This window comes from Ochotona princeps, chromosome 25 (genome assembly GCF_030435755.1).
Source record: "Ochotona princeps isolate mOchPri1 chromosome 25, mOchPri1.hap1, whole genome shotgun sequence".
Classification (NCBI taxonomy): Eukaryota; Metazoa; Chordata; class Mammalia; order Lagomorpha; family Ochotonidae; genus Ochotona; species Ochotona princeps.
In genome coordinates, this window is record NC_080856.1 from 24,617,330 (window position 1) to 24,643,992 (window position 26,663).

At 45.3% G+C, this 26,663-nt stretch overlaps 1 protein-coding gene across 8 annotated transcripts in view; it reads left to right on the forward strand.

Moving 5' to 3' along the window:
• Positions 1-26,663, forward strand: part of PRKAG2 (protein kinase AMP-activated non-catalytic subunit gamma 2) — a 234,917-nt gene that overhangs the window by 196,598 nt on the left and 11,656 nt on the right. For 5 of the 8 annotated variants that reach the window (XM_058654990.1, XM_058654992.1, XM_058654997.1 and 2 more), the window contains 6 exons: positions 7,435-7,544; positions 17,695-17,776; positions 20,910-20,968; positions 23,070-23,115; positions 25,258-25,312; positions 26,211-26,337. In XM_058654990.1, the coding sequence (XP_058510973.1) occupies positions 7,435-7,544; positions 17,695-17,776; positions 20,910-20,968; positions 23,070-23,115; positions 25,258-25,312; positions 26,211-26,337 (479 nt within the window). The remainder of the gene's footprint in view (positions 1-7,434; positions 7,545-17,694; positions 17,777-20,909; positions 20,969-23,069; positions 23,116-25,257; positions 25,313-26,210; positions 26,338-26,663) is intronic. The other 3 variants (XM_058654991.1, XM_058654994.1, XM_004594397.3) reach the window with 1 other exon arrangement.

The window sequence follows — 26,663 nt, forward strand, 5'->3', positions numbered from 1 at the left end:
AGACAGGGCTAGAGACAGAGCTGATGCAGCATTCACAACCACCAATTTGTGCATACGCTGATTTGGGCGATGGACTGTGCCAGACCCTGTATTGGCAAGCACACACAAGAATCAGGTCGGGATCACCTTAGATGAAGTTTCTATGGGAATCCTCCCAACTGAATTGCTAGACTCAGAACCCCAGCCGTGAAGAGAAGTGCAGGTTCCATGGTCTAACTGTGGAGTGCATGTGTCAGAGCTGGGCCTCCTCAGTGGCTTAGAGCAGTGGACAGCATATTCAGGTGCACATGGAGCCGCTCTACACACCTAGGAAACACCATAGCCCAAGCCAGGCTCCTGAAGTTACATGTGGTTCCTACCAGAATTTTAAAATCATGTCATGTATAATTCTAGGAACTACACAGCGAAAGCACCTTGCACAGCCAGTGTTTGTTTTCATAGGGACCAAGATTCACTTACTAAGCTGAAGCAAGAGCAAGGATCAGGGGTAGCTCACTGGGCAAGGCCTGGAGCGTCAGACCGGTGGGCAGAACAGGAAACACCTTGACAGTTGCAATATCAGGCACTACCCAGCCAGAGCCCCCACCAGCTAGTCAGCCACGCCTTGAGAAACACAACACCTCCCTCCCTGCTGCCTGGGGATCTTTCCAAAGGAACTTATGTCAAAGTTTATCAATCACTATTTCAACGTCAACTATGATGTTTGTAGATATGTCTCCTTTACCTGTTGATACTGATTCCCTGGTGGACTTCTTAATATATTCAGGGATTTTTGCATTTCTAGTTGATTTTTGCTTGGCCACCATCTATGAGGTTTTCGATAAGAGCTCAGGGCTGAATTTGCTCATCATGTACTTTGGATTTTCTGCTCATACTTCACATGTAAGTTTGGTCATCTGGTTTCTTCTCTATGAGCTATCCTTTTCTGATGACCACTGATTTGAGGATTAAGAGAATCTCACAGAATGAACTGTGAAGTTTCCATCTTTCCTGTGCTCTAAAATAACTTACGTAAACAAGGAATTAACTGTTCCTGCCAAGTTTTACGGAATTCACACAGTAACAGGCTGAGTACACACCTCTCTTGTGGAGAAACAGGAATAGTAAGGTCTTTAAAAACTTATTTTTTGTTGATATATAACTCATTGACGTAGTTCAAAGTCCATGCTTCAATTAATACTCTTAAATATCTTCTACAGTGATTGGTGAAAGGCATAACTAATCAGGAATACAAAAACTGACAAAACTTATCCAAGAAATGATTGAAAAAGTTTTAAAGCTTATTGATCTAGTTGGCTATCTTGCTTTCTTTTATTTGTATTATTTTGTATAATCTGTGTTCAGCTAAGAAGTTGTTCTTATTCCTAATGCTTTGTATTTTCATTCCTTTCTTTTCTTTTTTTTTTTTTTTTTTGCTGAATAGGCCCGGCAAAGGTTCACTGCCTTCTCTAAGGGCTAAGATTCTGTTTCTGTTGGGCAAGCCTGAGTATGCCTTCATGTTCGATTTCAATGATTTGTAAGTCGAGTCGATTTTAGGAGGCAAGAGATATAAATGAACATATTCAACAAACCTTCAAAGAGTGGCAGCACAATTTGGTCCCATCACTCAGGGGAAATTTAAGACAGCCACCCCCAGCCCAGGTCCCCTGAGTGCCCTGCCGAAAGGCTTCCCTAATCCCAACGGAGACATTGATTTTGCCAGAGTCTAAACGTGTACCTGTGACTGTGCTTGACTTTGGTGATGTATGTTTCTGGTGTGGGTTCTCTGGCTGACTCTGACACAACCAGCCACACCATCATTCCTTTTTTTTTTCTTTTTTCTTTGTTATTTATTTATTATTATTTTACATTACATAGGCTCTGGGATTTCCCTTACCCCCCTCCTTAAATACCTTCCCCCCACACACACTGATTTCCCCTGTATATATATTTTTTCACTCCTATAAATTGTTTGGAACCCTTTTTTAAAGAATTATTAATTATTTTTATTTTGGACAATTTTTACATAGTTGATTAGGATGATTAAGGTCAAGAGCTACATCAAGGTGAGTGAGATCACCATTTCCACATTCTTTTTTCCTTCCTACATCTGGGGGGAAGTGGGAGACAAGGAGAGAAGCCACACCCAGCCTCCCAAATGCCTCTGCACCCTGGGATGGAGGACAGCCACCCGACTGTGTGGCATGCCCCAAGGGTCCTGCTATTGAGGTTCAGCAGTTTCAAATTACTGCCGATCTCGCCACTCCAAGCACGATGAAATCTTTTCAGAATCCACTGGCTCTCATAGTCCACCCTAGAATCTCCATTTGCCCAGTTATTCACTGCTCACACTAGGCTGGGGTAGTTATCGATTTGTTCTGTCCTCCCTCCTCTATTGTAGTACCCAGGTGTCCTCTGCAGGTTCCGATGGACTGCCAACTCTGTGGTTGGGCAGACTGCCCTGATATTGCCTAGACTTCTGCTCTGCCAGTAGCTCTTCAACTGCCCCCTTGTTTGAAGGGTGTTCCCATTCTCTTAGCACTGCATGCATTTACGGCCCACCCCTTCCCTCTGGAAAGCAAATGAAGAGGCAGAAAGGGAAAGCCACAAATGGACACTTCATTTATGCTTCTTATAAGTCCTACACAAGTAGATTTTAGATCTGCGTTTGACACTGTTCATCCGACCAGGCACATTAAGAAAAACTTGTCTAAAGCATTTAATCTTTTCCATATACTTTAACTTCTCTGTTCCCCCTTTGTGCATTTTTTGCTAAGCTCTTTAAGTGGTCTTCTAAAAGGAAATAATTCTGTATGAATATAATACATTTATATTTCTAAATATGGAATAAATTATGAAAGATACATTGGAAAATACTAAATACTGGTAATATTTTTCCTTGTGGAATTACAATGAAATTTCAATGTAAGAAATTAGGGGTGGGCGTTTTGTTTAGCCAATCAGTTAAAGGTGCCTGTATCCCATATTGGAGTACCCAGGTTCAGCTCCTGGCTCTAGTTCCCAGGCCCTGCTGCTGCAGAACCAGGGTGGCTCATGTGGTTGGACTTCTGCCACTCAAATGGGAGCCCTGGGTTGATCCTGGCTCCTTCCTTGGGCCCATCCCCAGCCGTTGTGGGGTTTAGGGAGTGAACCTGCAATAGAGTATGTATTCTGTCTCTGCTTTTGAAACACTTTTTTTAAAGATTTATTTATTTGTACTGGAAAGGCAGATTTACAAAGAGAAGAAGAGAGAAAGATCTTCCATCCGCTGGTTCATTCCCCAGATGACCACAAACAACAGCCAGAACTGAGCCAATCTGAAGTCAGGAACCAGGAACCTTGGGCCATCCTCTAGAAGCCGTAAGCAGGGAGCTGCATGGGAGGTGGAGCAGCCAAAACATGAAGCAACACCCATATGGGATCCCAGCGTTTATTGGAAAAGATATAGCCAATTGCGCTGGGTGTAAGAAATACATTTTTTTAATGTAAATGAAGGGGTTGTGTATAACGTTTTGTTTTGTTTTTTTTGATTTGGGGAAAGGCTTAGCGAAGTCTGGGAAATCTGGAGTTTATTTCTTTTCTCTCTTTTTGAATTTATTTAAGAAGCAAAGAAAGACAACTGCTGAGGTCCATGCAGTGGATGTGGGGGACACGAAGGTGTGAAGAGTATTGTTCCATTGCAGGCAGGTCTGCAAGAATTTCCCGCTGCATGGCAGGGCCCAGAAGATGTCTCTACAGCCACTTGAATGCAGCTCCACCTTCCTTTGCATGGACACCCGACCACCCTGTAATCCATTCAGGCATTGTTTGCTGCTGTGGAGTTGGCTTTTTACTATCAATGTGAGCTTGGAGGTTAATGTCACAAAAGGGCCTTTTATTATTCATGCTGCCTTGGCTGTCCACATTGACCTTTTGCTAATCAAAGGATCTGTGTTTAGAGTTTCATTCTTTCCTTGATCTTTAGGTTCTCCTTTGTGATACATTTCGTCCCTAAACTGATTCAAGATTGAGTTGTAGAGTAAGAATTGTAGTAGGAACAAACAGCAGAATTATTCTTGAATACATCCACTTGACCATGCCAAAGCTTATTAGGATTTTTGTATAAATAAAGGAGACAGCTTTCTTGCATTTGTCCTTAATGATCATGAAATTGTAGTTGTCCGTTTATTTTCTAGACGCCTATTAAGTCTCGGGCCCTCTGGCTCCTGGCTTTGGATCGGCTCAGCTCTGGCCAATGCAGCCACTTGGGGAGTGATTCAACGGACGGAAGATATTCCTCTCTCTTCCTTCCTTTCTGTATATCTGACTTTCCAATAAAAAAGTAAAATAAAATAGGGCCCATCACGGTGACCTAGCGGCTAAAGTCCTCACCTTGAATGTACTGGGATCCCATATGGGTGCCAGTTCTAATCCTAGCAGCTCTGCTTCCCATCCAGCTCCCTGCTTGTGGCCTGGGAAGCAGTCGAGGACGGCCAAAAGCCTTGGGACCCTGCACCCATGTGGGAGACCTGGAAGAGCTCTTGGCTCCTGGTTTCAAATTGGTGCAGCTCCAGCCATTGCGGTGGCTTGGGGAGTGAATCATCGGATGGAAGATCTTCCTCTCTGTCTCTCCTCCTCTCTCTATATATATCTGACTTTCCAATAAAAATAAATAAATCATTAAAAATAAATAAATAAATAAATAAATAAATCTTTAAAGGAAGAAATTAACACTTGATTCCTTCCTCACCTTTGTTAGATAGGGCGGCTCTCCAGCTCCTGTGACCCCATGTGACCCTGTGATTGGCTGACATCAGAGCTTTGCAGGCAGAGACCAAGGCATCATGTTCACGCTGAGATCTCCCCCCAGCATGGGGCAGAGTGCCCGCATGGCCTCCGTGTTTGTCGGATGAGTGCGTTATTGGCCAGCGGAGCAGCAGAGTTTAACAAGATGAGTTAGTTACAGGAGTGTGGGATGCAGCTTTAAATTCCGCTTCATTCCTTTTCTTGCCGTCTGACTCTGGGCAAATACCGTGACTTCTCCTGGTCTGTTGCCTCATATGTAGAATGAAGAAATCAGAGCTATCTCCAAGGGAGTTACAGAAAGGAGGTCATTAGTTGGAAGACATAGTCCACGGGGAGCTCCTCAGGTGTCCACTTTTGTGGGGAAAGATCACAGTTGAGATTGAGTGGATATTGAACAAGAGGGATTGGGCGTTGGGTGCAGTGGCTGGAGTTACAGTTTGGGGCACCCACATCACATTTCCGGGTGCCTGGGTATGAGTCCGAGCTCCACCTCAGCTTCCTGCTGATGCACGTCCAGGAGCAGCAGTGAGGCCTGCAGGGACTGGGCGGAACCCCATGCTGCTGGCCTGTATCAAATGTAAGCGCACTGTGCTTCAGTAGGGCTCGGAAGCACGTTGACTGGCATGCTTCCACTGATGCCCCTGGCCCCATTCCCTTGGGGCCCCTCAGCCTTGTCTCCCACTGCACAAAGATGTGTGGCTTCCTCGCCCTTACCCATGATGGCTGTAGGGACGGCGCATCCAGGGACTGCCCTCACACGTTCACCTCTGCCTGCATTCATGCTGCCTCCCTGTCTCTCCTACATCCTCCTCTCCCTGTGCCGGAATCTTCTGCCAGAAGCAACAATGGGTTAAACCTGCACTGAGGCTATTTGGGTGGTGCCGGGGTGGGGGGTTCAGGTGGCTCTGGGAGAAGATGGAGCTGGCCGGGTGACATGACTCCATTACTCCATTGCTGCTGCTGCCACCACCTGCTCACTTAAGCCACCACCATTCCTCACTCACCTTCTGCTGTCCATAGCAAGGAGCAGGGAGGACATCCCCATCCCCCAGCCTGCAGGTCTGTGCTGTTTAGATTTTAAATGACTGGTTGGGATAGAATCCTAAAGAAATAAAGCTTCCAGTGGGGAAAAAAAAGGTATGATCTCTCTCTCTCTCTCTCTCTCTCTCTCTTCCCCTCTATTTGCCTCTCTCACTCCCTCTCTCACCCTCCCATGTCAGCATTGCTTGACCTTTCGAAGAAAAATGTGTGTGTGTGTGTGTACACAAATCAATGTAGGCTTAATTGAACTGTCCGAAGTCTCTTTGAACTAGTGTCATTGGAAGTAGGGGGTTAGGATTTAATGGACAAATGGGAGAAGGCATTGCAACAAGGAAATGGGAGGCGGGTGGTGTCCTGGCCTAGATCCTAGCTTTAAAATCAGGAAGCATCAGGTTCAAATTCTGTTTCCACACCCTACTTTCTATGTCTTTGAATTGAGACCCGGTGAAGGAAGCTTCTGGGCCCAGAGGAGAGGCGGGAATGTAGCTTCAGGCCCCGTGGAAGAGCGTGTGACCTTTGTGAGAGCAGCAGATAGCGCAGCAGGTCTGGGAGGCGACTTCAGGGTTTTGTCTTTCTTGCTAAAGCAGTTGGACGCCGTCAGAGTGCGTCCAGCAGACACAGCCTAGCATCCGGCAGTTGTTTCTGGTTGTGGTGTAAGAGAGCTATATGGGAAGCAGAGATCAATAAGGAAGTGAGGGTATTAGATCTAGGGAGTAGCCTTAGAGGTGGGGAGAACTGGGTGGATTTACGAGATTTGACATAATATGTCGGACAAGGACGACTGCTAGATTTCTGTGTAATTAGGTGGAGCACCACACAGGTTACTCACAGATGTACAATAAATCCATAGTGCATCATAATTTTTTTAAATTGTCCACTTTGACAGAGATTCAAATAATACAAAAGACTTATTTGCCCAGTTATATTACATTTTCTATACTATATATTCCCCATCTAGGTCCCCATTTCCACAGAGCATTTATTTTATTTTTCAGTTTTATATTCTTAGTATATAGGCACACAATAGCTTTACTTTTGCTTCGTAAACCCTATATTTGACTTTACTAAACCTGCTTATTTACTGTATATATGTTTAGGTTTTTTTGCTTTTTAAAAAAATAGTTACTTACTTGAAAAGCAGAGTTACAGAGAGAGGGCCAGAGAGGAAGAGAGGTCTTCATCCTCCGGCTCATCCCCCTGCTGGCCACAGTGGCTGAGGCCAGGCCAGGCCGAAGCCAGGAACTCTCCATGGGGGACAAGGATCCCAGCACTTGGACCATCTTCCACTGCTTTCCCAGGCACTTTAACAGGGAGTGGGAAATGGGGACTCAAGCCAGTGCTCATGTAGGATACTGGTGTCATAGGCAGCAGTTTAACCCGCTGCTCCACAGTGCTGGTCCCTGTTTCTCCCTTTTCAACCTGGATACCCTCCGTTTCTTCATTGCCATATGGCACCATTGTAGGGTTGAATAGAATTAAGGAGAGTGGATATCCCTGTCTTTGATCTTATGAGGAAACATTTCATATCTTCTCCCAAATCCAATGGCAAGAGATTTCTTGTGCATGCCCTTCATCTGGTGCAAGGAGTTCTTTATAATATGGATACATGTATTTTTCTTCTTCTTTCAGCAGTAGAAGACTCAGAAAGTGGTGTTTACATGCGATTCATGAGGTCCCACAAGTGTTACGACATCGTCCCCACCAGTTCAAAGCTTGTTGTCTTTGATACCACCTTGCAGGTAAGCATGCCCCTCGGCCGTGCCCTTTGCTGCGTGTGTCTGCACACCTGCATTACACAGTCCTTTAACTCCAGCAGTATCAGCAGCCGCAAGGGAGCCCTTGCCAGGACCAGGCACCATGCTGAGCTTCTGTCTGGCGTCTCAGTCTCCATTGCAGGTTTCCACAGAGGGTGTGCCTGTTACTGGCTTCTTTCTACGAATAATGAAGTTAGAATTCTCGAATTTAAAAATTTAACACAAATCTTCATATGTAAGGTCTAGAATTTAGGGGCTCTATCCACAGAGCCTGTGTATGAGGTGCCTGGAGTTTGAACACCAGCCCGGCTAATTGATGTTGGAGTCTGTGGAAGTGTGCTTCCTCAGTATATCCTGGTGATCTTCTTGATTATTTTAGTAGAATGTCTACTAAATAATTTGAAATACTAATTTGGAATAATACAGTTAAAAGAAGAAAATGCTTTGGTAAATAATTCTCAAGAGAGCACTTTATTGATTCTTTTAGGATAATTTGAACCTGGAAATTTTAGTATGAAAATTATGCTTATTGCAGTTCACTTTGTATTATTATGACTTTTAATCACATATCAGACTTCCCAAATAATATGCTCATTGTAATGTTCAAACTTTATTCAATGAAATGAAATACGCGTGTCTAAATACATACACACATCTGTACAATACCTACGAAGAGTGAACATTCCTTGTGAATCATCACACGCCAAGTAGAGGTGTCTTCACTTGAGTTCTCCAGAAGTAGATGCCAAGCCAAGAACTTGTGGACCAGTGGGTTATAAAGGATGCATTTCAGAGAGAAACTGGAGGCATCTGAGGTCACATCAGGGAACAAAGCCCTGAAAAGACCTGAGGGCACCCTGGCTGTTTGCTTACCCAATCCTCTTCCACACCACTGCACTGGCTAAGCCCGAGGGGCCAGCCCCTCGAGCCTCTCCTAGGCCCTTGCAACAGGGTCTGCCTTTGCTCCCACACCTGTGCAAGCAGCCCTTCTTCCAAGTAAACCTGGGGGTCTACGGCCATACCACCCTGAACACGCCCAATCTCGTCCAAGTACACCTGGGCTCTTGTGCAGCCCACGCCCGGGTTCTGTGCCTGCCGCACGGGACTTACAGAAAGGAGAAAGTAATGTTGCTTTTTTTTTTAATTCATTTTCCTGTTATTTCTTACTAATATGTGGAAATTTAATGGATTGCTATGTTTTGTGACTTTAGCAGGTAATCAGATTCCCTTTTAAAACCCCAAGATTTTCTGATTATTTGACACCAAAGGGACAGGAAAGCATCCAAATATAGGATGACATAAGGGAAAATGTGGAATCATTTTGAAGAAATATGGTCTGCACACCTGTAACTGCGAATTCCAGTGGGACAATAACCAGAAATTCTCCCCCACCGAAGGCCTATTGCTTTCTAAAGTGCCTGCTCTGCTGACTTGGTGTCACTGTTAACAGAAAAATAAGTGGCAACTGATTTGACTTGTACCTGGCTCTTCCCTAATTGTGCACTTGACTTTCTTTATAATTTAGGATTTAGCCCAAATGAGTAACGCATGAAAAATATGACATTTTTGGGGTGTCAGAGGTCACCAATTTAAGAAGTATCACTTTGGAAATAATCAGAGCTGTATGCATATGACCTTCAGAAAGGCTCTGAGATTGGAAGGAGCTAAAATGTATTACCGTGGAAGTAGGAGGAATGAGTTTGGTTTTGATCAAGGCAAAAAAAGTTGTCGTTGAAAAGGGAAGATGTGAGTACTGGCTAGGTACAAGCTGTAGTCATCGTCGGTGAGCTACCCTCGAAAGCTGAGAGATCCCAGAGGGAAATAGAGGCAGCAAGGGACCAGCCCAGTGTACATCACTGAGAGCCTGGGTAACTGAACCTCATGGTCGGCCGAATCTTGTGCTGTGGGGCTAGTGTTGTGACATATCAAGTAAAGCCACCCACCTGCAGGGCCAGCATCCCCCATAGGCACCAGTTCTTGTCCTGGCTGTTCTGCTTCTGGTCCAGCTCCCTACTTAAGTGCCTGGGAAGGCAGTGGAGGATGGCTCAAGGGCTTATACTCCTGAACCCATGTGAGAGACCCAAAATAGCTCCTGGCTCCTGGCTTCAGACCAGCCCAGCTCCAGCCAGCAGATGGACAACCTCGCTGTTTCCTCTGTCTCCTGCCTTTCAAATAAGTAAATCTTTTAAAAAGAAAAATATATTTAGCTTTTTAGGAAAAAAAGAAAGACGGGAGGCAGTCTTCAGAGTACTACATACTATGGCAGGTTGCCCAGTGGGAACACCATGTTAGAGCCCACAGAGAGGGGGAGCAAAGTCAGCCATTCCTGGGGATGCGGGGAAAGCAGAGCCACAGGCGGCAACAGGAAAGCAGCAGGCATACTACGAGAGCTGGAAGAAGTGTGCTGCCCTCCAAACTGGGGAGAAATCCCTCCGCAAGCTTGATGCTGGAATTAACCTAAGGATCTGTCCCAGTAGAGTGAAATCCACTCGCCAACTCCAGTTCTGCAAGTGGGGGTTGTCTCCACTTCAGTCCTCTAGAGCTGCCTTGGCTGTAGACCCAGCCCCGTGCTCCGCATTGGTCAGTGGTTCACAAGGAGCTCCCCTGAGCTGGGGATGGGGCACTGGCCTGAGACTGCCTCCTCCCACTGCAGGGCCTGGCAGCAGAGTGCTGCCGCGACCCCAGCATCCCGGCCTGCGGACCAGCTCCACAGGGTAGATGGCAGGCCAGGATGCTCAGTTTCTATCAGGGCCCTGCACTTAGCCAGGAGCTGCCCTGAGCTGGAGGTGGGGGAACAGGTGCAGCTCTAGGCCACCCCCTCCCGCTGCCATCAACCCTGGCATCCAGCCCTGCGGACTGGCTCACAGGGCAGATAGCAGGCTCAGGTTGCTCAGTTTCTGTCAGGGCCTGGCAGTTGGCCAGGAGCTCTTTCCTCAGGAGAGGAGCCTGGAGTTTGGGCTTTTCTCCCATGTTCCCCAACAGTGAGCCTGCGAATCTTCCGTTGCTGGGACTCCCCCACACTGTGCCCTTCAGGTGGACCTTCCTGGCTCCCAAGGCCCAAGTGGAAAAGCAGCCAGACTCATGCCGCAGGCTGGAGGCAGCTTTTACAGTCCCTCAGTCTGTATGTCAGTGCCACGCATACAAATGTTGCCTCCAAAAGATGTGCCTTGCATTTCATGGTGCAGACGGTATGTGGGCCCAGCATGTGAACTTGGCTCTCAGAGGGCCCTGTGTGGGACCCCAGCCTCGCTCTCATCCCAGGGATGCTTTATATCCTAGTAGCAAGAGCAAGTTCCATAGGCTTCCTATGGGAATTTACACCACAGCAGCATTTGGGTTCTAGGGATTAGCATCTATTCAGAGCCAGTGTCCAGTAACCCAGAACAACCTGCCTGCCTTTTTTCAAGTCCCCACAGGGAGGGCCAGGATGAGTAGGGGAGATGTGGGCAATTAAGAGAGGGGGCCAGCGCTGGGCACCACTTCTGAAAACCACTCCTGGTGCCCATTTCTCTGTCAGGAGGTGGAGGCCATACTGGCTATTTGAAGAGAAATTTAACGTAACAGATATTAATTGGTTCTGAGTTTAATGTGACCTCTAAGGCAGTAGTATAAAAGTCTGGTTCCCATACTAGCAGCTGCACATAAACTAGGAACCTTCAAAATGCTTATTACCAGGCTCCTGCACACCTCTTGACTCAGGAATAGGATGAGACCCAGGGGTCCCTGTTGTCCTTGGATGCTGAGCAACAGTGATGCGCACCAAGGTGTCTAAGGTGTCACAGAGGTGAGGTACACCTCTGGCTGGTGCTGTGTCCCCGGGACGGGGCCCTGCACTAATGGAGCTGCTGCTATGAGAAGGAAATTAGTCCCCGAGTAAGGCGATGCCAGCTCGGCACTTACAGGATCAGCTGGCAGACTGCAGGCAGGAAGAATCGAGTGCCTTCCTACTCCAGCCTGAATTAGAGTCAGCTGGCAAAGCTGCGTGCCTGGAAGGTCACAGCTTCACAAGGTCACGCAGGAGGAGATAGGTACACAGGGATTCACTGGCACAGGAGAAGAGGGAGACACGTCCCCTTCCCTCCCTTGCACATAAGCCCAGTAGGTCAGAGAATAGATGTGAGGTAGTGGTTCACAGATTTAAGAGAGGCTCAGAGCGGATGGGATCATGCCATGCCAGGATGGGGGCTTCCAGCAATGGTGGGGTGTGTAAACCAACGGGTAGTCTTAGATCCATGGAAACGTTGCACAGAGGGCACCCAGATCCCTAGTTTATTTTTTCCATTTTTTGTTGGTATGATATATACTTGTCTTCTGGGTAAACTAGTATAGACATGTGATTACTAACTGTTCTGAACTCCATCCAGCCTTCCTCCAGTTCTTACCTGATGCCACTGTTTGCGGACCTGCCCTGCTCACTCTGTTACATAGTCATCACACTGTGTGCTCTGACTTGATGGTCTCAGTGAGAGTGGTCAGGTGTTTCATAAAGTGCCTAGTGTTGAGATTTGCTGCATTTTTTCCCATCATCAGCCTGGGAATGAGTGTATTGTGCACAAAAGTTCCCTTTTCTTCCCGCCATCTTGCTCCCACGTGACTCACACTTTGGTCTTAGTGTTGATCACCTGATCCCAGGACTGTCAGGTGTCTTTACCATGGAGTTGCATTTTTTCCTTCTTTCCGTACCATGGTCTCTAAAACAAGGTCACAGTACAGCCCACACCGAGGGCCGGGAAAACAGGACGTCTACACTGCACAGCCCACACCAAGGGCCGGAAAAGCAGGGCGTCTGCACTGCACAGCCCGCACCGAGGGGCAGGAGAGCAGGGCGTCTACACTGCACAGCCCACACCGAGGGCCGGGAAAACAGGGCATCTACACTGCACAGCCCACACTGAGGGGTAGGGAGAACAGGGCGTCTACACTGATGGCTTCATTGTTGTGCAAGGGAGACATGTCTTTTCTCTTACCTGTGTATCAGTCATGTATTTCCAAGTGGACTTAGACTTTAGTTTGCAATACAATACAAAAGTAGCATTGTGTTGCTTAAATAATTCCAGATAATATAGTTTTTAATATCGCTAATGAAAGCAAAAAATAAGCAAATATCCAGAGAAGTGCCTGTTAGCAAGCACCTTTTTTTTGTTTGTTTGTTTAAAGTAAGTAACACAGAATGAAAAGCAGATGGCCAAAAACTGATTAAAAGAGGGGCATGGGCCACCCTCCCAGCCCCTACGCAGTAGCCTAGTGGCCAAAGTCTTCATCTTGCTTGCACTGGGATCCCATGTGGGTGCTGGTTTGCATCCCAGCTGCTCCATTTCCCATCCAGCTTGTAGCCTGGGAAAGCAGTCGAAGATGGCCCAAAGCCTTGGGACTCAGCACCAATGTGGGAGATCCAAAAATAGCACCTGGCTCCTGGCTTCAGATTGGCTCAGCTCCAGCTGTTGCAGCCACTTGAGGGAATGAACCAGGGGACAGATCTTTGTCTCTCCTTCTCTGTAAATCTGACTTTCCAATAAAAATAAAATGTTTTAAAAAAAAAAAGAAGGAGGACATGAATGGAAAGGAGCTGTCTGGTATATTCTTAGTTAAGGGTCAGAATTAAGACGCACAAAGGGAACGAAATCTTTGGTTTTTTTTAAAGAAGGAAAAAGAAGAGCCAGTGCTGACACTCAGGATTGTTGCTGCCAGGTGATAAGGAGAATAGAAAGCTCTTCAGCTCCTGCTGTGCTGTTTCCATTGTCTGTCGGAGACGCACGAAGCTGCTTTGGAATGGACAAGGTGGAGTACACAGAGCAGAGCCCAGGCTGGCTGTAAATCAGGAACGTGTCCACCCTCCCAGTCAGGTCTGGTTGGGAACCCAGTGAAGTTCTGCTGTAGAAAGGACTTCAGATAGGAGATCAGTGAGCTGCGTGTCCCATGGGAGGACTTGGGGTGAACAGGTCTGATGTCAGAGCAGAGGTGCAGGGAATGGGGGGTCTTCCACTAACAGCAGGCAGGACAGGTTGGTCCACCCCAGCTCAGCGACAGTCACGAGGGAGTGACCTGACGTTCCTCTCTCGACTGCCGTGTAGGTGTGGTGGTACCATGACAGGCCTGCCTGCATTTCAGCTAGATAGCTGGCACAGCCTTGCATGATGCCCTGGTGGATAAGGTGCACTGTGTAATTGGCAGCCCAGTAAATGAATTAATGGCTCGTTACTGACCTTAAGAAAGTGTTAATTAAGCCTTTGTCAACATGGAGGAAGCTCTCTGTTTTGGATACCTCTTGTGGGCCGTTTTTTTTAAAATCCGTTCCTTCCCTCATATTCCAGCTGCTCCTCACCTCACCTCACCTCAGCCCTCCTCCTTGTCCCCATGGCTTCCCCTCAGCCAGGGCAGGACAGGAGCCAGCAGACAGCCGCTGCTCCCTGTGCCCTGGCTGGGCAGTCCTCAGAAGGTTCCAGGGGAACCAACCCTAGGGCTGCCCACACAAGGGCTGACTCAGAGGTACATCCTTATGGCTCACCCTGCTGGCTGCACTGGCCTTCCCCGGGCACTCCTGCTCCCTGCCGGCTCTGCTGGCCTTCCCCGGGCGCTCCTGCTCCCTGCCGGCTCTGCTGGCCTTTCCTGGGCACTCCTGCTCCCTGGCATCACATCCCCAGAGGAGCTGCATTAAGGCAAGCTCTGCTTTCCTGAGATTGTAAGTTGAGAAACTGGTGGTGACCAGATGACTTTGGGACAATGACAAACACTGATTTTGTCAGTGGCATCATCTCATTTATAGATGACTTGAAGTCAGGAGAGAGTAGTTAATGATGATTAATCTCCAGACAGGTTCCTGCAATGAGCTAAACTGTTCTTAGGACTGATGAGTGGGCATATGGTGTCCATAACAGGAAGTGGTAGCGTACCAGCATTCCCTGGGAATATGCTGTAACTGGAACAGAAGACAGACTGTTGGCTAATTTAGAAATTTACAGATTTCTTATAAATAGTTTCAAATGTCAAGTGTTACCAAAAAAAAAAAGCTTACAATTTTAAAGAAAGCAGTCTCTCATGCCTGTTCCTTACTTCCTTGTCGTGTTCTCCAGAAGCAACCCACAGGCTGTTAAACCAAACACAAACACGTATGTAGTCCATAGCACTTCCCAGAAAAGATACATGGGAGTTCACTACCTGGAATCTTAGATATCCCTTACACTTGGTTTATGGGTTGCCGTATATAGCTGCAGAATGGAGAGCGTTTCTCCTGAAGCATTTGGAAGGTGGCATCCTGTCCCTCTGACTGCCAGTATTACTGAAGGGCACCTCACCATTTGTTTTCCTTTCCGTCTTTCATACATAATTTGTATTCTGGATTGTCCTCTCTAAGTGGTGAGCCAGGAGCTGGGGCTAAAGAGACCATGGTGGAACTCTAACATAAGAACCCAGACCTGGAACTCACTGGAGGGAGTGCACAAGTGACTACGAAGAGCCGTGTACCAATCACAGTAAGTAAAATTAAATTGTAGACCTGTGGGTAACACAGCTTAGAAAACTGCCCCCAAGGAGAAGAATCTGTAAACAGAAGTACAACGAGCAAAAGCAAAAGAAGATACAAAGGCTCAATGAATATTACTGAAGACTCCCCTGCAAAGGAGCAAAAGCCTTTGCCAACCTCAGAGTTAACTGAGGAATACATCGAGAAAATGGGGGGTACAGAATTCAAAATACTTATTATAAAGCTTTTTATCAACACCAAGAAGCATGTAATATGGGAGTTCAAGAAATTTAAGGAACATGTCACACAGGAAATGAATCAAATGAAAGCTGATATATCAGAAATGAAGAATACAGTGGAGCAAAGTAAAAGTACAGTGGAGAGTTTCCAAAATAGAATGAATGAAGCAGAAGAAAGAATCTCAGAATTGGAAGATATTTCCTGTCACCAGGGGAAACAAACAAAAAGCTGGAAACAGCTGGATCAAGCTAAAAAGAGTATTCTGTTCAAGAACTGAACACTATTAAAAGGCCAAATATAAGAATTATGGGAGTCCCAGAAGGCTCAGAAAGAGAAGCTGGGTTTACACATGTATTTAATGAAATAATAAGGGAAATTTTCCCTGATTTGGAGAAAGAATTGGGAAACAATATCCAGAAGGGTTACAGAATTCCCAACAGGGTGACCAAAAGTGATCTTCACCATGACACATGATCATCAAGCTCTCTTCAGTCAAACCTAAGGAAAAGATCCTTAAATGTTCACGTGAAAAAAATCAGTTGACATATAGAGGAATGGCAATCAGACTCACAAGAGACCTCACAGGAAACTCTACCGACCAGAAGAGAATGGAGCGACATTTTCCAGATTCTAAAAGCAAAAAATTTTTGGCCCAGGATAACATATTGCAGCAAAACTTTCCTTTGTCTTTAAAAATGAAATAAAATTCTTCCACAGTAAAGAAAAGTTAGAAGAATACGGAGAAAAGGAATAGATCCCAACAAAACCAAAGGCAAATGTGAAGAACATCCCAGTACAATAACAACAGAAGACTAAATCAATGAACCACCCATTGCGAAAATGACAGGACCAAATTATCACTCATTCATATCAACCCTGAATGAATAGCTTACTCATCAATCAAATGTCGTAGATTAGTAGACTGGGTTGAAAAGAACAAAACCCATTTATTTGTTGCCTTCAGGAGATATATTTCACCAACAAAGATCAGTGGAAACTATATCTCGTGGATTTTGATTTTTTTTTTTTAGTTTTATGTCTTCAAAACACTTTCTCATTAAATTCTTCACTGATTCATAGATCATATCGTAGCATAATTTTTTTCAAGATTCTTGATTTTCTTTTTTTTTTAAGACATTTATTTTTATTGGAAAGGCAGATATACAGAGAGGAAGAGAGACAGAGGAAGATCTTTCATCCGATGGTTCACTCCCCAAGCGGCCGCAACGGCTGGAGCTGAACCAATGCGAAGCCAGGAGCCAGGAGCTTCTTCCAGGTCTCCCACATGGATTCAGGGTCCCTAGGTTTTGATCCGTCCTCAACTGCTTTCCAAATCACAAGCAGGGAGCTGGATGGGAAGTAGGGCCGCCGGGATTAGAACTGGCGCCCATATGGGATCCTAGCATGTTCAAGGTAAGAACTTTAACTGCTAGGCTATCGCGCTGGACCCTATTTTCTTTTTCATTTCTTCAGCAATACATTAGCCATTCAGTAGCATGTTATTTAACTTAATGGCATTTTTTATTTCTTTTTTCTTCCTGTTATTGATTTTGTTTTGTGACTTTTCATTTAAGGGGATATACAGTAACTGTGTAATGGAGACTATCATATCCAGTAGCATGTTATTTAACTTCATGGCCTTGTGAATTTCTATTTTTCTTCCTGTTGTTGATTTTGTATTGTGGCTTTTCATTTAAGGGGATATACAGTAACTGTGTAATAGAGACTGTCATATGCAGATATGAGGACACAATTCAGTATGCGTCTCTACTTCCAGATCAAGGATGAACTTACAATGAAACTGTTAAATATATCTTGACAATAGGATGCTGGACTCTCTGCCATTGTCCATGCTTGCAATAGGATGCTGGACATATGACTATTTATGAAGAACTATACTTTAGTAATGATATAGGGGAATTCAGTGTGGGGAAGGGATTTGGGGAAGGAGTAAAGGAAATCCCAGAGCCTATAGAACTGTATCATAGATGATAATAATAAAAGAAAGTATTTGTTTTTATTGGAAAGTCAGATTTACGGTGAAAAGGAGAGACAAAAAAATCTTCCATTCACTGGTTCATTCCCCAAGTGGCCACAGCAGCCAGAGCTTAGCCAGTTTGAAGCCAGAAGCCCAGAGCCTCCTCTGGGTCTCCCACGCAGGAGCAGGGTCCCATCCTTCACAGCTTTCCCAAGCTGTAAGCAGGGAGCTGGATAGGAAGTAGATAATCTCCAATCCCTGTATTCCTCAGTTAGGTACAACACAAGAGGATTTTTGCTAATTAACAAATGGAGTTCAGTTCTTTTTAGCTTATCAGACTTACAGAACTTACCCTTGCAGGGCACACTGGTGGGTTTGATTGAGTCTTTTCATTGAAAGTGTGTGTATTGCTGCTGTGCAGCCTTTCAGAGCTGATGTTGCCTTCTGGTTTCCTTTAGGTTAAGAAGGCCTTCTTTGCCTTGGTAGCCAACGGTGTCCGAGCAGCACCGCTGTGGGAGAGTAAGAAGCAGAGTTTTGTAGGTAAGCAGCCTGGGCCTGGGCAACAGTGAAATGGGGAATCTGCCACACAGAGCCTCCGGCGTCATTGCGGGTACCTTAGGAAAGGCTTAGGTGACTTCAAGAATGTTCTTGCTTTTTCACACTAGGTCAAGGGTTGCTGCTAGTAAGACCCCTGACGTGTAAGACACCCCCCCCCCCAGCCTTTGAGCTCCTTTTTTTTTTTTTTTTAATCTATTTTATTGTATTGTTGACAATCTTTACATAGTTAATTACACTTAAAGGAAAAAGAAGAAAAAGAAAAAAAAGAGAGAGAAGAAAAAAAAAGGTTCAGGGGGGTAGGGAAGTGGGTAATGCTATTATGTCAATATTGTTTCCATCATGTATCTGAGGTAAAGGGGGATATTGTGGGAGAAGCCCCATCTGGTTTCCCCCCCACCCCAAGTCCCGGATGTGGGGCATGCTCTGAGATATGTGCTCAAGTGGTGTTAATAGTTCTCCAGTTATGAATCGCTGCCAGTTTCGCTCGATGAGGTCGTCCACTGATTGATATGGTCCATCATAAAGGCTCCATTTGCCCCATATTTCGCTGCCAACATGTAGCTGAGATGATTGTCCTGTTCTGTCTTCTGTCTTTTCTTGGTTAGAGTTCTCAGTCCAGCAGTTCGATTGGGGAGATCTCCCAAGATACTTTGAGGTATTCCCAGATTAGTTTCTTGTATGTTCTAGCAAACACAGGGCCCGGCACAGTCCATCACCCCGATCAGCTGGTGGTTGCAATTGCTGTGTTGGTTCTATTTTCAGTCCCGAGTTGCACTGGAACCAATGGGTATTGCAGTCCAGTCTGGTTCGGCCCTTACATCAACCAGTGGGAGCTGCAGCCTAGTCGGGGCGACCCACAATAACCCCCACCAAGCCCGCCCCCTACTCTGGTTTGCCAGTATGTGTAGCAGACTAGTCCAGTCTGTCCCATATCCCATTTGGCTCTGGTACTTGTCAATGGGTATTATAGCTTAGTTCCATCTAACCAACTCAACCATCCAGCCCTCACATATGTGGTTGAGTGCCTCTCTATCTAGCCATCCCAGCCCCCGTCCTAGTTTTCATGCCCTCCCACGGGAGTAGTGACCCAAGAGGAGGGAACCCACTTTTCCCTCCCAGGTCTCTCTGTCCCGGTTTATGCACTCTTTAGGTGGTCCTGTGATTTGACTCGACAGAATTAGTCCCCAGTGCCAGCTTCTGCCAGCTGATGCTGCAGCCCTGATCTAGTCCACATGCAGCGCACGGGTGTTGTAGCCTTGCTTAGTCGGGTCTGTCTCTATCCCAGCCCACGCTCTCCAGTGGGAGTAGCTGTCCAGCGAGGGGACCAGCCCCTTAATCCACCCGCCAGCTCTGCCCCTTCCTTCCTGGATCTCACGTGTGCTGGATGGGTGCTGCATTCATATCCAGTACAGGCAACCATGCCCTGGCATTCCATAATGTGTGCTGGTTTTGTCGCAACCAAACCCGGCCCATCCCAAACTCTGTTCTGGTGATCAGATTTGCCAGTGGATGACATGAACTGATTCAGCCTGGTCTGCTCCTGACCCATGCCGAATGCATGCCAGTGGGAAACTTTCCATGGCCTATTCTGGGCTGTTTCCTATCATGCTGCTTGCACTTACCTGCAGGGACTGTGTTCTGCCAGAGGAGTTGCCCAGGCTCCTCCATCAGAACCCCTCCCAGTGCCAGATTTTGCTCTTGCCAGGGGGTTCTTGAGCCAACCCTACCCAGTTCACCTCCTGTCCTAGCAGGAACAGTGGCTTTTCCTGGCTGGCTTTCACCCCATTCTGGTTCTTGTTGTTGGATGTTTCAGCCCAGCCATGGCTCGTCCATACCCACATACAGCTCACACATGGCTCAGAAGGGGGTTGAGACCCAGCCTAGACAGTCCCACACTGGTTCTCCATAACACCAGATGGTGTTGGGATCTGAACCGGCCTGGTGCATCCAATCCCAGCCCACACTAGTGCCTCGGGTGACTGCAACTGTTTCTTAGATAGAATGCAGCCCCCATTCCAGCACATACACCCCTTGGTGGGAAACTCATCCCAGTTGTGGTGTTCCCTTACCTCCCATATTGGGCCTATTCCTAGCCGTAAATCACACACCTGCCCGTGGTTGCTCTGAGGACCATTAGGTGCTAGCCTGCTAGACAAGCCGGAGCTTATCTTTTACTTAATAGGTGTTCAAAGCTCAGCATTATTAAGGGATTGGAAGTTCTTCAAAGGAAGCGTTACTGGCATTGGGAATCTTTAGGATTGACTCAGATCCCAGAAACAGTGGGGTCAGCCTAGAGCTATCTGAGCAGCGATTCAGACATCCATTACCCCAGAGCTCCCCGGCCGGGCGGCCAGCAGGCACAGCCTGGCGCCAAATGGCGCATTGGCCGCCCAGGCCCAGCCCGCCATGAGCCAAGAGCTCATGGCGGGCTGGGGTCGGGTATTCGAGCTAGACGTCCTCTCCCGCAGCCCTCCGGTCACCTCTCTGAGCTCCTTTTATTATGGTCCCACAGCTGTTGGGTACCTGTGTGCCTTAAGCTAGCCACCGTGTCCTCAGGCAGCCAGGATGTGGGTGCCTTTCTGGCTGCCCTACTCATCTCCCAGGGCGAGCCTATATACAGGACAGATGAGGTGTGACGACTCACTAGTAGGCCACTGAAAATCAGTGTCAGTCGGGACTGTTACAGTGCCATCCTGTCTGTGCCTACACGTCCTGGGAGGCGAGGCTGCTGCTGCCTCCGTTACTACCCTTCATCTCATGTGGGAATTGCCTGTTTATGGCTGCCTCCCCTTCCAGGTTAAGTTCTTCAGGGAAAGGGTTCTCATATGTTGGTTTTTATAGCCTTTTAAATGATCTACATGTAGTTACAATTATTTTTGAAATTTTATTATAATCAGTAACTTTTCTGTAATTGATTTGTGAAACTGGTTAATTCCTATATGCACCAGCTGTGAGATACTTAGCGCATTAATGATAGTTTTAAGTAATAATTGTGTATTAAGCTGTGCTTGATATCTTCAAATAGATTTTAAAAGCTTATAGAGTAAACATGTCATTTGAAATTTTCCTTTCATGTGTTCTTGTTTCATTTTTAATACATAATTGTTTGTTCCAGGAATGCTAACCATTACAGATTTCATAAATATACTACATAGATACTATAAATCACCTATGGTAAGTGACAGCAGTTGTTACTGCTAGTATTTTGGTAATTGGAGCTGTCTGCCTGTTTTATGTGTAAGGATGTATGTGTGTGTTTGTGTGTGTGTGTGTGTGTGTGTAGGGGTGTATGAGTGTGTATGTGTGAGGGTATGTATCTGTGTGTAAGGGTGTGTGTAGAGGGGTATGTGTGTGTGTGTGTGTTGTAAGATTTTCTGGTGGGTTTTTTTTTTTTTCATTTTTTGGTAGTGGTGGTGGTTGTCTTTCCAAACACATGTAAAGTATGTAAGACTGCCAAATCTAGCAAACAGCTTTATCGTAAATCATATAGTTGTGCTTGAAGAAGATATTTTTAAGAAAAGCAACGTAACAGGTTCTTTATTCATGTTTCAAAATTCTTTAGGTTAGCAGGTTTGTGTATACTTACGTGCTACGTAGCTGTTCTGTAAGTTTCACTGACTTCACTCTGCTTGAAATGAGCAGCATTATGGGTATGTTGCAGGTTGAAAAGCTACGTAGGACTTTGAACAAAGAAAATCCTGCCCTGCACCAACTCTTACCAAGAGAGTTGACCTAGCAGTGCCCCCCCCAACCCTGTAGAGATAAGATTTATCTTTGCAGGCCTGATAGTGTCCTCTGAGAGCTTGGTGCGGTTACCCAGCAGTTTCAGCACAAGAATACATAGGAGCTGGCATTGTGGCCACAGTGGGCTAAGCGGGCGACTGACACCAGCATCCCAGATCATAGTGCTGGTTCAAGTCCTGGCTGCTACACTTGCAATCCAGCTTCCTGCTAATGCTCCTGGAAAGGCGTTGGAGGATAACCCTAGTGCTTATGCCCCTGCCAACTGTGGCAGACCAGGAGGAAGCTGGTGGCTCTTGACTTCAGGCTGGCCCAAATCTGGCTGTTGTGGCCGTTTGGGGGATGAACAGCAAATGGAAGAAAGATCTCTGTCTCTCTCCCTTAAAAGTCTACTTCGTAATTTCAAATATGTGAATGTTTAAATTGCAGAGATTTAGTTTTGACATCTTTCTGCCAACTGGGAGAAGATTGTTCCTGACTAATGGCAGTAGTGGAGCACCCTGGCACACAGTCCAGCCATTCCCTAACAGAGATGGAAAACCATCTCTGCCCTTCATCAGCCGTTTCCATGCTAATCATTCTTCCCCCCTTGGTTGTAGTTTTTGTTGGTTTATAAGGCTGGGAAAGAACAGAATTAAATACTTTAGTTATTTAATAGTATTACTTCAGGAATCTAAAAGGTAAATCTAAAAGGTATAATTAAATAAATCCATTTAATACTGTGTTATGTGTCGTGGTCAGTGTTCTCCAGTAACTAAGTTCCTACATAAAATACAAAAATGAGTTTCTTCATAAGGTTTTGTAAGCTCAAGAAAGAGGTTTTAACAAACACTGTAAATACTTGGCATTTATTTCAGAGGCCTGGTTTCTTACATACAACAACTTTTCTGTTTCATGATTATATCTCTTTTACACTAACAAAAAGTGTGATTTTAAAATTTGGGAAAAAAAAAAAAAACCAGTCCCCCCCCAACAGAATTCAGCTGTAGTTTATTAAATCAAACTTTCTGAGAAACAGTATACAGCAGTTTTTTCTTTTTAAGATTTATTTATTTTTATTACTTAGTCAGATATACAGAGAGGAGGAGAGACAGAGGGGAAGATCTTCCATCCAATGATTCATTCCCCAACTGACCGCAATAGCCAGAGCTGAGCCAATCCGAAGCCAGGAGCCAGAAGCTCTTCTGGGTCCCCCATGTAGGTGCAAGAACCCAAGGCTTTGGGCCATCCTCGACTGCTTTTCCAGGCTGCAAGCAGGGAGCTGGATAGAAAGCAGGGCCACCAGGATTAGAACCAGCACCCATATGGGATCCCGGTACATTCAAGACAAGGACTTTAGCCACTTGGCCACCGCACCAGGCCCACAGCAGTTTTTCTTAAAACTTTAGGATATATTGTTCCTCTGTGTTTCTCTTCATTTTCTAATTATGAACAGAAAATGCCATTAGAAAGCTGTTTCATTGCATTTTTCCTAGAATTATTTATGCCTATGTTGTGTATGTTAAGGTTTGTAAATAAAAATTTTTATTTGCAGGTACAGATATATGAATTAGAGGAGCATAAGATTGAAACTTGGAGGGGTAAGCACTGTGCATACTAAAAGCCCTTTTAATATGAAGGGAAGATGTACTTACTGTGTAGAGCATGTCTTCATGTCAGAAATCCATTCTATGCAGTGAGTAATAAAATGGAACTTAGAACGTTCTAGTTGGAAGTGTACTGCTCTGCTGTAAATGTCATCAACACGGGGGTCCTGGCAGTGTTCAAGGCCAGGTGTAAGGGCTGGGGCTAACGAGACGGACAAGCGAAGCAAGCCTACATCACTGCCCCAGGAAGTGTCACCTCCAAAAGGCACCAAGGCGATCCTAACTTTAAAGAAAACCAGCATCTGTTCTTGCCTGAACTGAATTATTTATGAATTATGGAGAAACCTGAGAGCAGGTGACCTTTCAACTAGATGATTTGAGCCAAAGAACATGGAAATAACTTCAAGACTGCTTTCTTGTTTGTCACATTGCTATTCACCCTTCATTGTCCTAACACTTTTTGCAGTGGAACCATTTTTTAAGAATTCTCATTTCATGATTGTGAGATTAGATTGTTGATCTAAATGAGACACTCCAAGGGAGTGTGAGAGAGAGGACAGAGCCTCTCTAGGGACCCAGGCAGTCTGACGTGGAGAAGCCTTTGAAGAGGACCCACTAAGGTAGAGCTTGGAGTTCGAAACCCAGAAGTTTGGCTCTACAAACCCCGTAGTATACAACCTTTATCCCTGGGTGTGCCACCTAAGCGACCTTTCCAGGCTTCTAAAGCTCCGAAAGCTCCGTGGGCTTTTAAAACTCCTTATGATGTGAAAGTTTCCAGAAATCATATTTGATTTATTATATGCTGTATCAAAGCAAGCTGAACAAATTGGTTTAACACAGAAACCATAAAGCCTATTATGAAACAGTTGTGCAAGTTATGTATGTAATTTATGAAGCTCTCCTATGCAAGTACTGTTAGACCAAGGATTAAGTTGATACGCACTGTGACCTTGCATGCATGGTGTTCTTGAATACCTTCTATTTAGAAATCTAATAAATAGATTTACAAAGAAAATGTCTGTATGCCACTAGGATTCCCAAAATTCAGTAAGATTGGAGTATTGGTAAAATAAAACCTAAGAACATTTAAAGAACAAAGTTTGGGGAGATGTTGTGGCGTAGCAAGCCTCCAGCTGAGACACTGTTATCCTATATGAGCAGCCTGAGACCCAGCTCCTCCACTTCCAGTCCAGCTCCCTGTTAATGAGCATAGGTGCTCAGTGGAGGATTGCATGAGTATTTGGGACCCTGCACCCACATGAGAAACCTGGAAGAAGCCCCAGGCTCCTGGCTTCAGCCTGGCCAGCCCCGGCCATTGTGGCCATTTGGTAAGTAGACTAGTGGGTGAAAGATATCTCTCTCCTTTCCTTCTTACTCTGCCTTTCAAAGTAAAGGAAAAAAAAATTTTTTTTTAAGATTTATTTCTTTTTATTGGAAAGGCAGATACACAGAGAGAAGGAGAGACAGAGAGAAAGATCTTCCATCTGCTGGCTCACTCCTCAAGTGGATGCAACAGCCAGAGCTGAGTCGATCCGAAACTGGGAGCTTCTTCCAGGTCTCCCATGTGGGTGCAGGATCCCAAGGCTTTGGGCCATCCTCAACTGCTTTCCCAGGCCACAAGCAGGGAGCTGGATGGGAAGTAGAGCAGCACCCATATGGGATCCTGGCGTGTTTAACACAAGAATTTTAGCCACTGAACCATCATAGTGGGCCTGTAAATCTTTTTTTTTTTTTAAGAACAAATTAAAACTAGTTTTAAAGTATATCAGAAATGCTTTATTTCCTGAGAGTGATGTTAACTTGATAGCATTCTCGTGACCTCTGCCGATATTGCTCTTTTATCAGATTTCCTGAGGTTTGGGGTTTTTTGGTTTTTTGTTTTGTTTTTCCTGATTTTATAAAAATCTGTTGTTAAAATTGTTTTTTATGTAATTTTTCTTCAAAGGTATCATCCCAAAAAAACAGTTTGGAAATTGTGTATAACAGCCATAACTGTAATTAACACAGTAGTTGTGGATAAATTAAATTGTTTTGATTTTCAATTACTATCTGTAGACTAAAGGATATTTGAATTGATGGAGTAAAGAGAAACAGCAAATGCATTACTAACTACGTGTTTTCTTTCTATAAATGCAGAGCTTTATTTACAAGAAACATTTAAGCCTTTAGTGAATATATCTCCAGATGCAAGGTAAACTTGTAGTTTTTTCCTTTGAAAACCTTCATATTTTATGTTTCATTGCCATGATAGGTAAATGGAACCAGAAAACAAGCATGCTCTGCAGTCTAGGTGGGACCCCAGATGCCTTCATGTCAAATACTAAATCCAGTCTAGTAGGGGCCTTGTTGGTACAGAGGATCAGTGGCAACCCAACACGTGTCCACCCTGCTCAGGCCACCTGCAGCACAGGCTGGGGAGCGTGTTAAGGTTGCCAGTTCTTGGGTTTTCCCCCTTTCTGTTCCATCAGTAGTGCCCAGGACCACATATGTAAACAGCTCAGCCAGCAATTCTGACCCACACTGAGGTTCTAGAATGAATATCTATGAGACATGGGTCCCAGGTGCTTGGCGAGTGGGCTGCTCCCCCTGTAGTCTTCCAGTCTGTCCTTCATGATCAAGGTCATTGGATGGAAGTGACCCACACTAGAAAACAAGTAAAGTGCTTATTTTGATCATCTTGTTAACAGCAGCCTTCTGGTGGGCAGTGCCAGCGGGGCAGGGCCTGCTGGGCCAGCTCAGAGGCAGAGTGGGCATCACTGTTCGCACCATCTGGGAGCCCAGAGCTGGACCTTTTCTGAGGCTCAAATCACCAGGCTGCTGGCTTCCCTGAGGTTTAGGTGTTGTCGTCTTTCAAATAAAATCCTGAATGCATCAAAAAAAGACTCCCCTGAGATTTGCTTATGCTTGTCTTTCATATACATTAACAAATTGTAAATAATAGTAATTCAGAAATTTTCCAAAACACTGTCTTCAATTGATGAGCCTTTTGTTGTGCTAGTGAGACACGGAAATGCCTTAAGGCAGGGATGCTCCAGGATATTCCACTTGTCCATAAAGCGTCCTAACACCTTTCCTGGCTCTTCCCGCAGCCTCTTCGATGCTGTATATTCGTTGATCAAAAATAAAATCCACAGATTGCCAGTTATCGACCCCATCAGTGGGAATGCACTTTATATACTAACCCACAAAAGAATCCTCAAGTTCCTCCAGCTTTTTGTAAGTAGTTCTCTGTGTTTCTCCAGACATAGTTGCACTTACTTGAACAGATCTGCTTCAGGTTAGCTGGCTGCTGTGGCTCTCAATCCAAGACACTGCTAGTTTTGAAGTCTCCACTTCTGCCCTTCAGTTCCTCAGCTTACTGCTGTTTGAATTGTACATTCTCAAAGTTGGTTTCGGGTCAAAAGCAATCACCTTTCACTGCAACTATCAGCAATAAAGAAACACTTGGGATTGTCTATTTAAATTAAACTTTCATCATATAATATATGAGGGGGAAATAAAGCAATTCGCAATGTAGTCTATTTAAAGACTGGTACACAAAA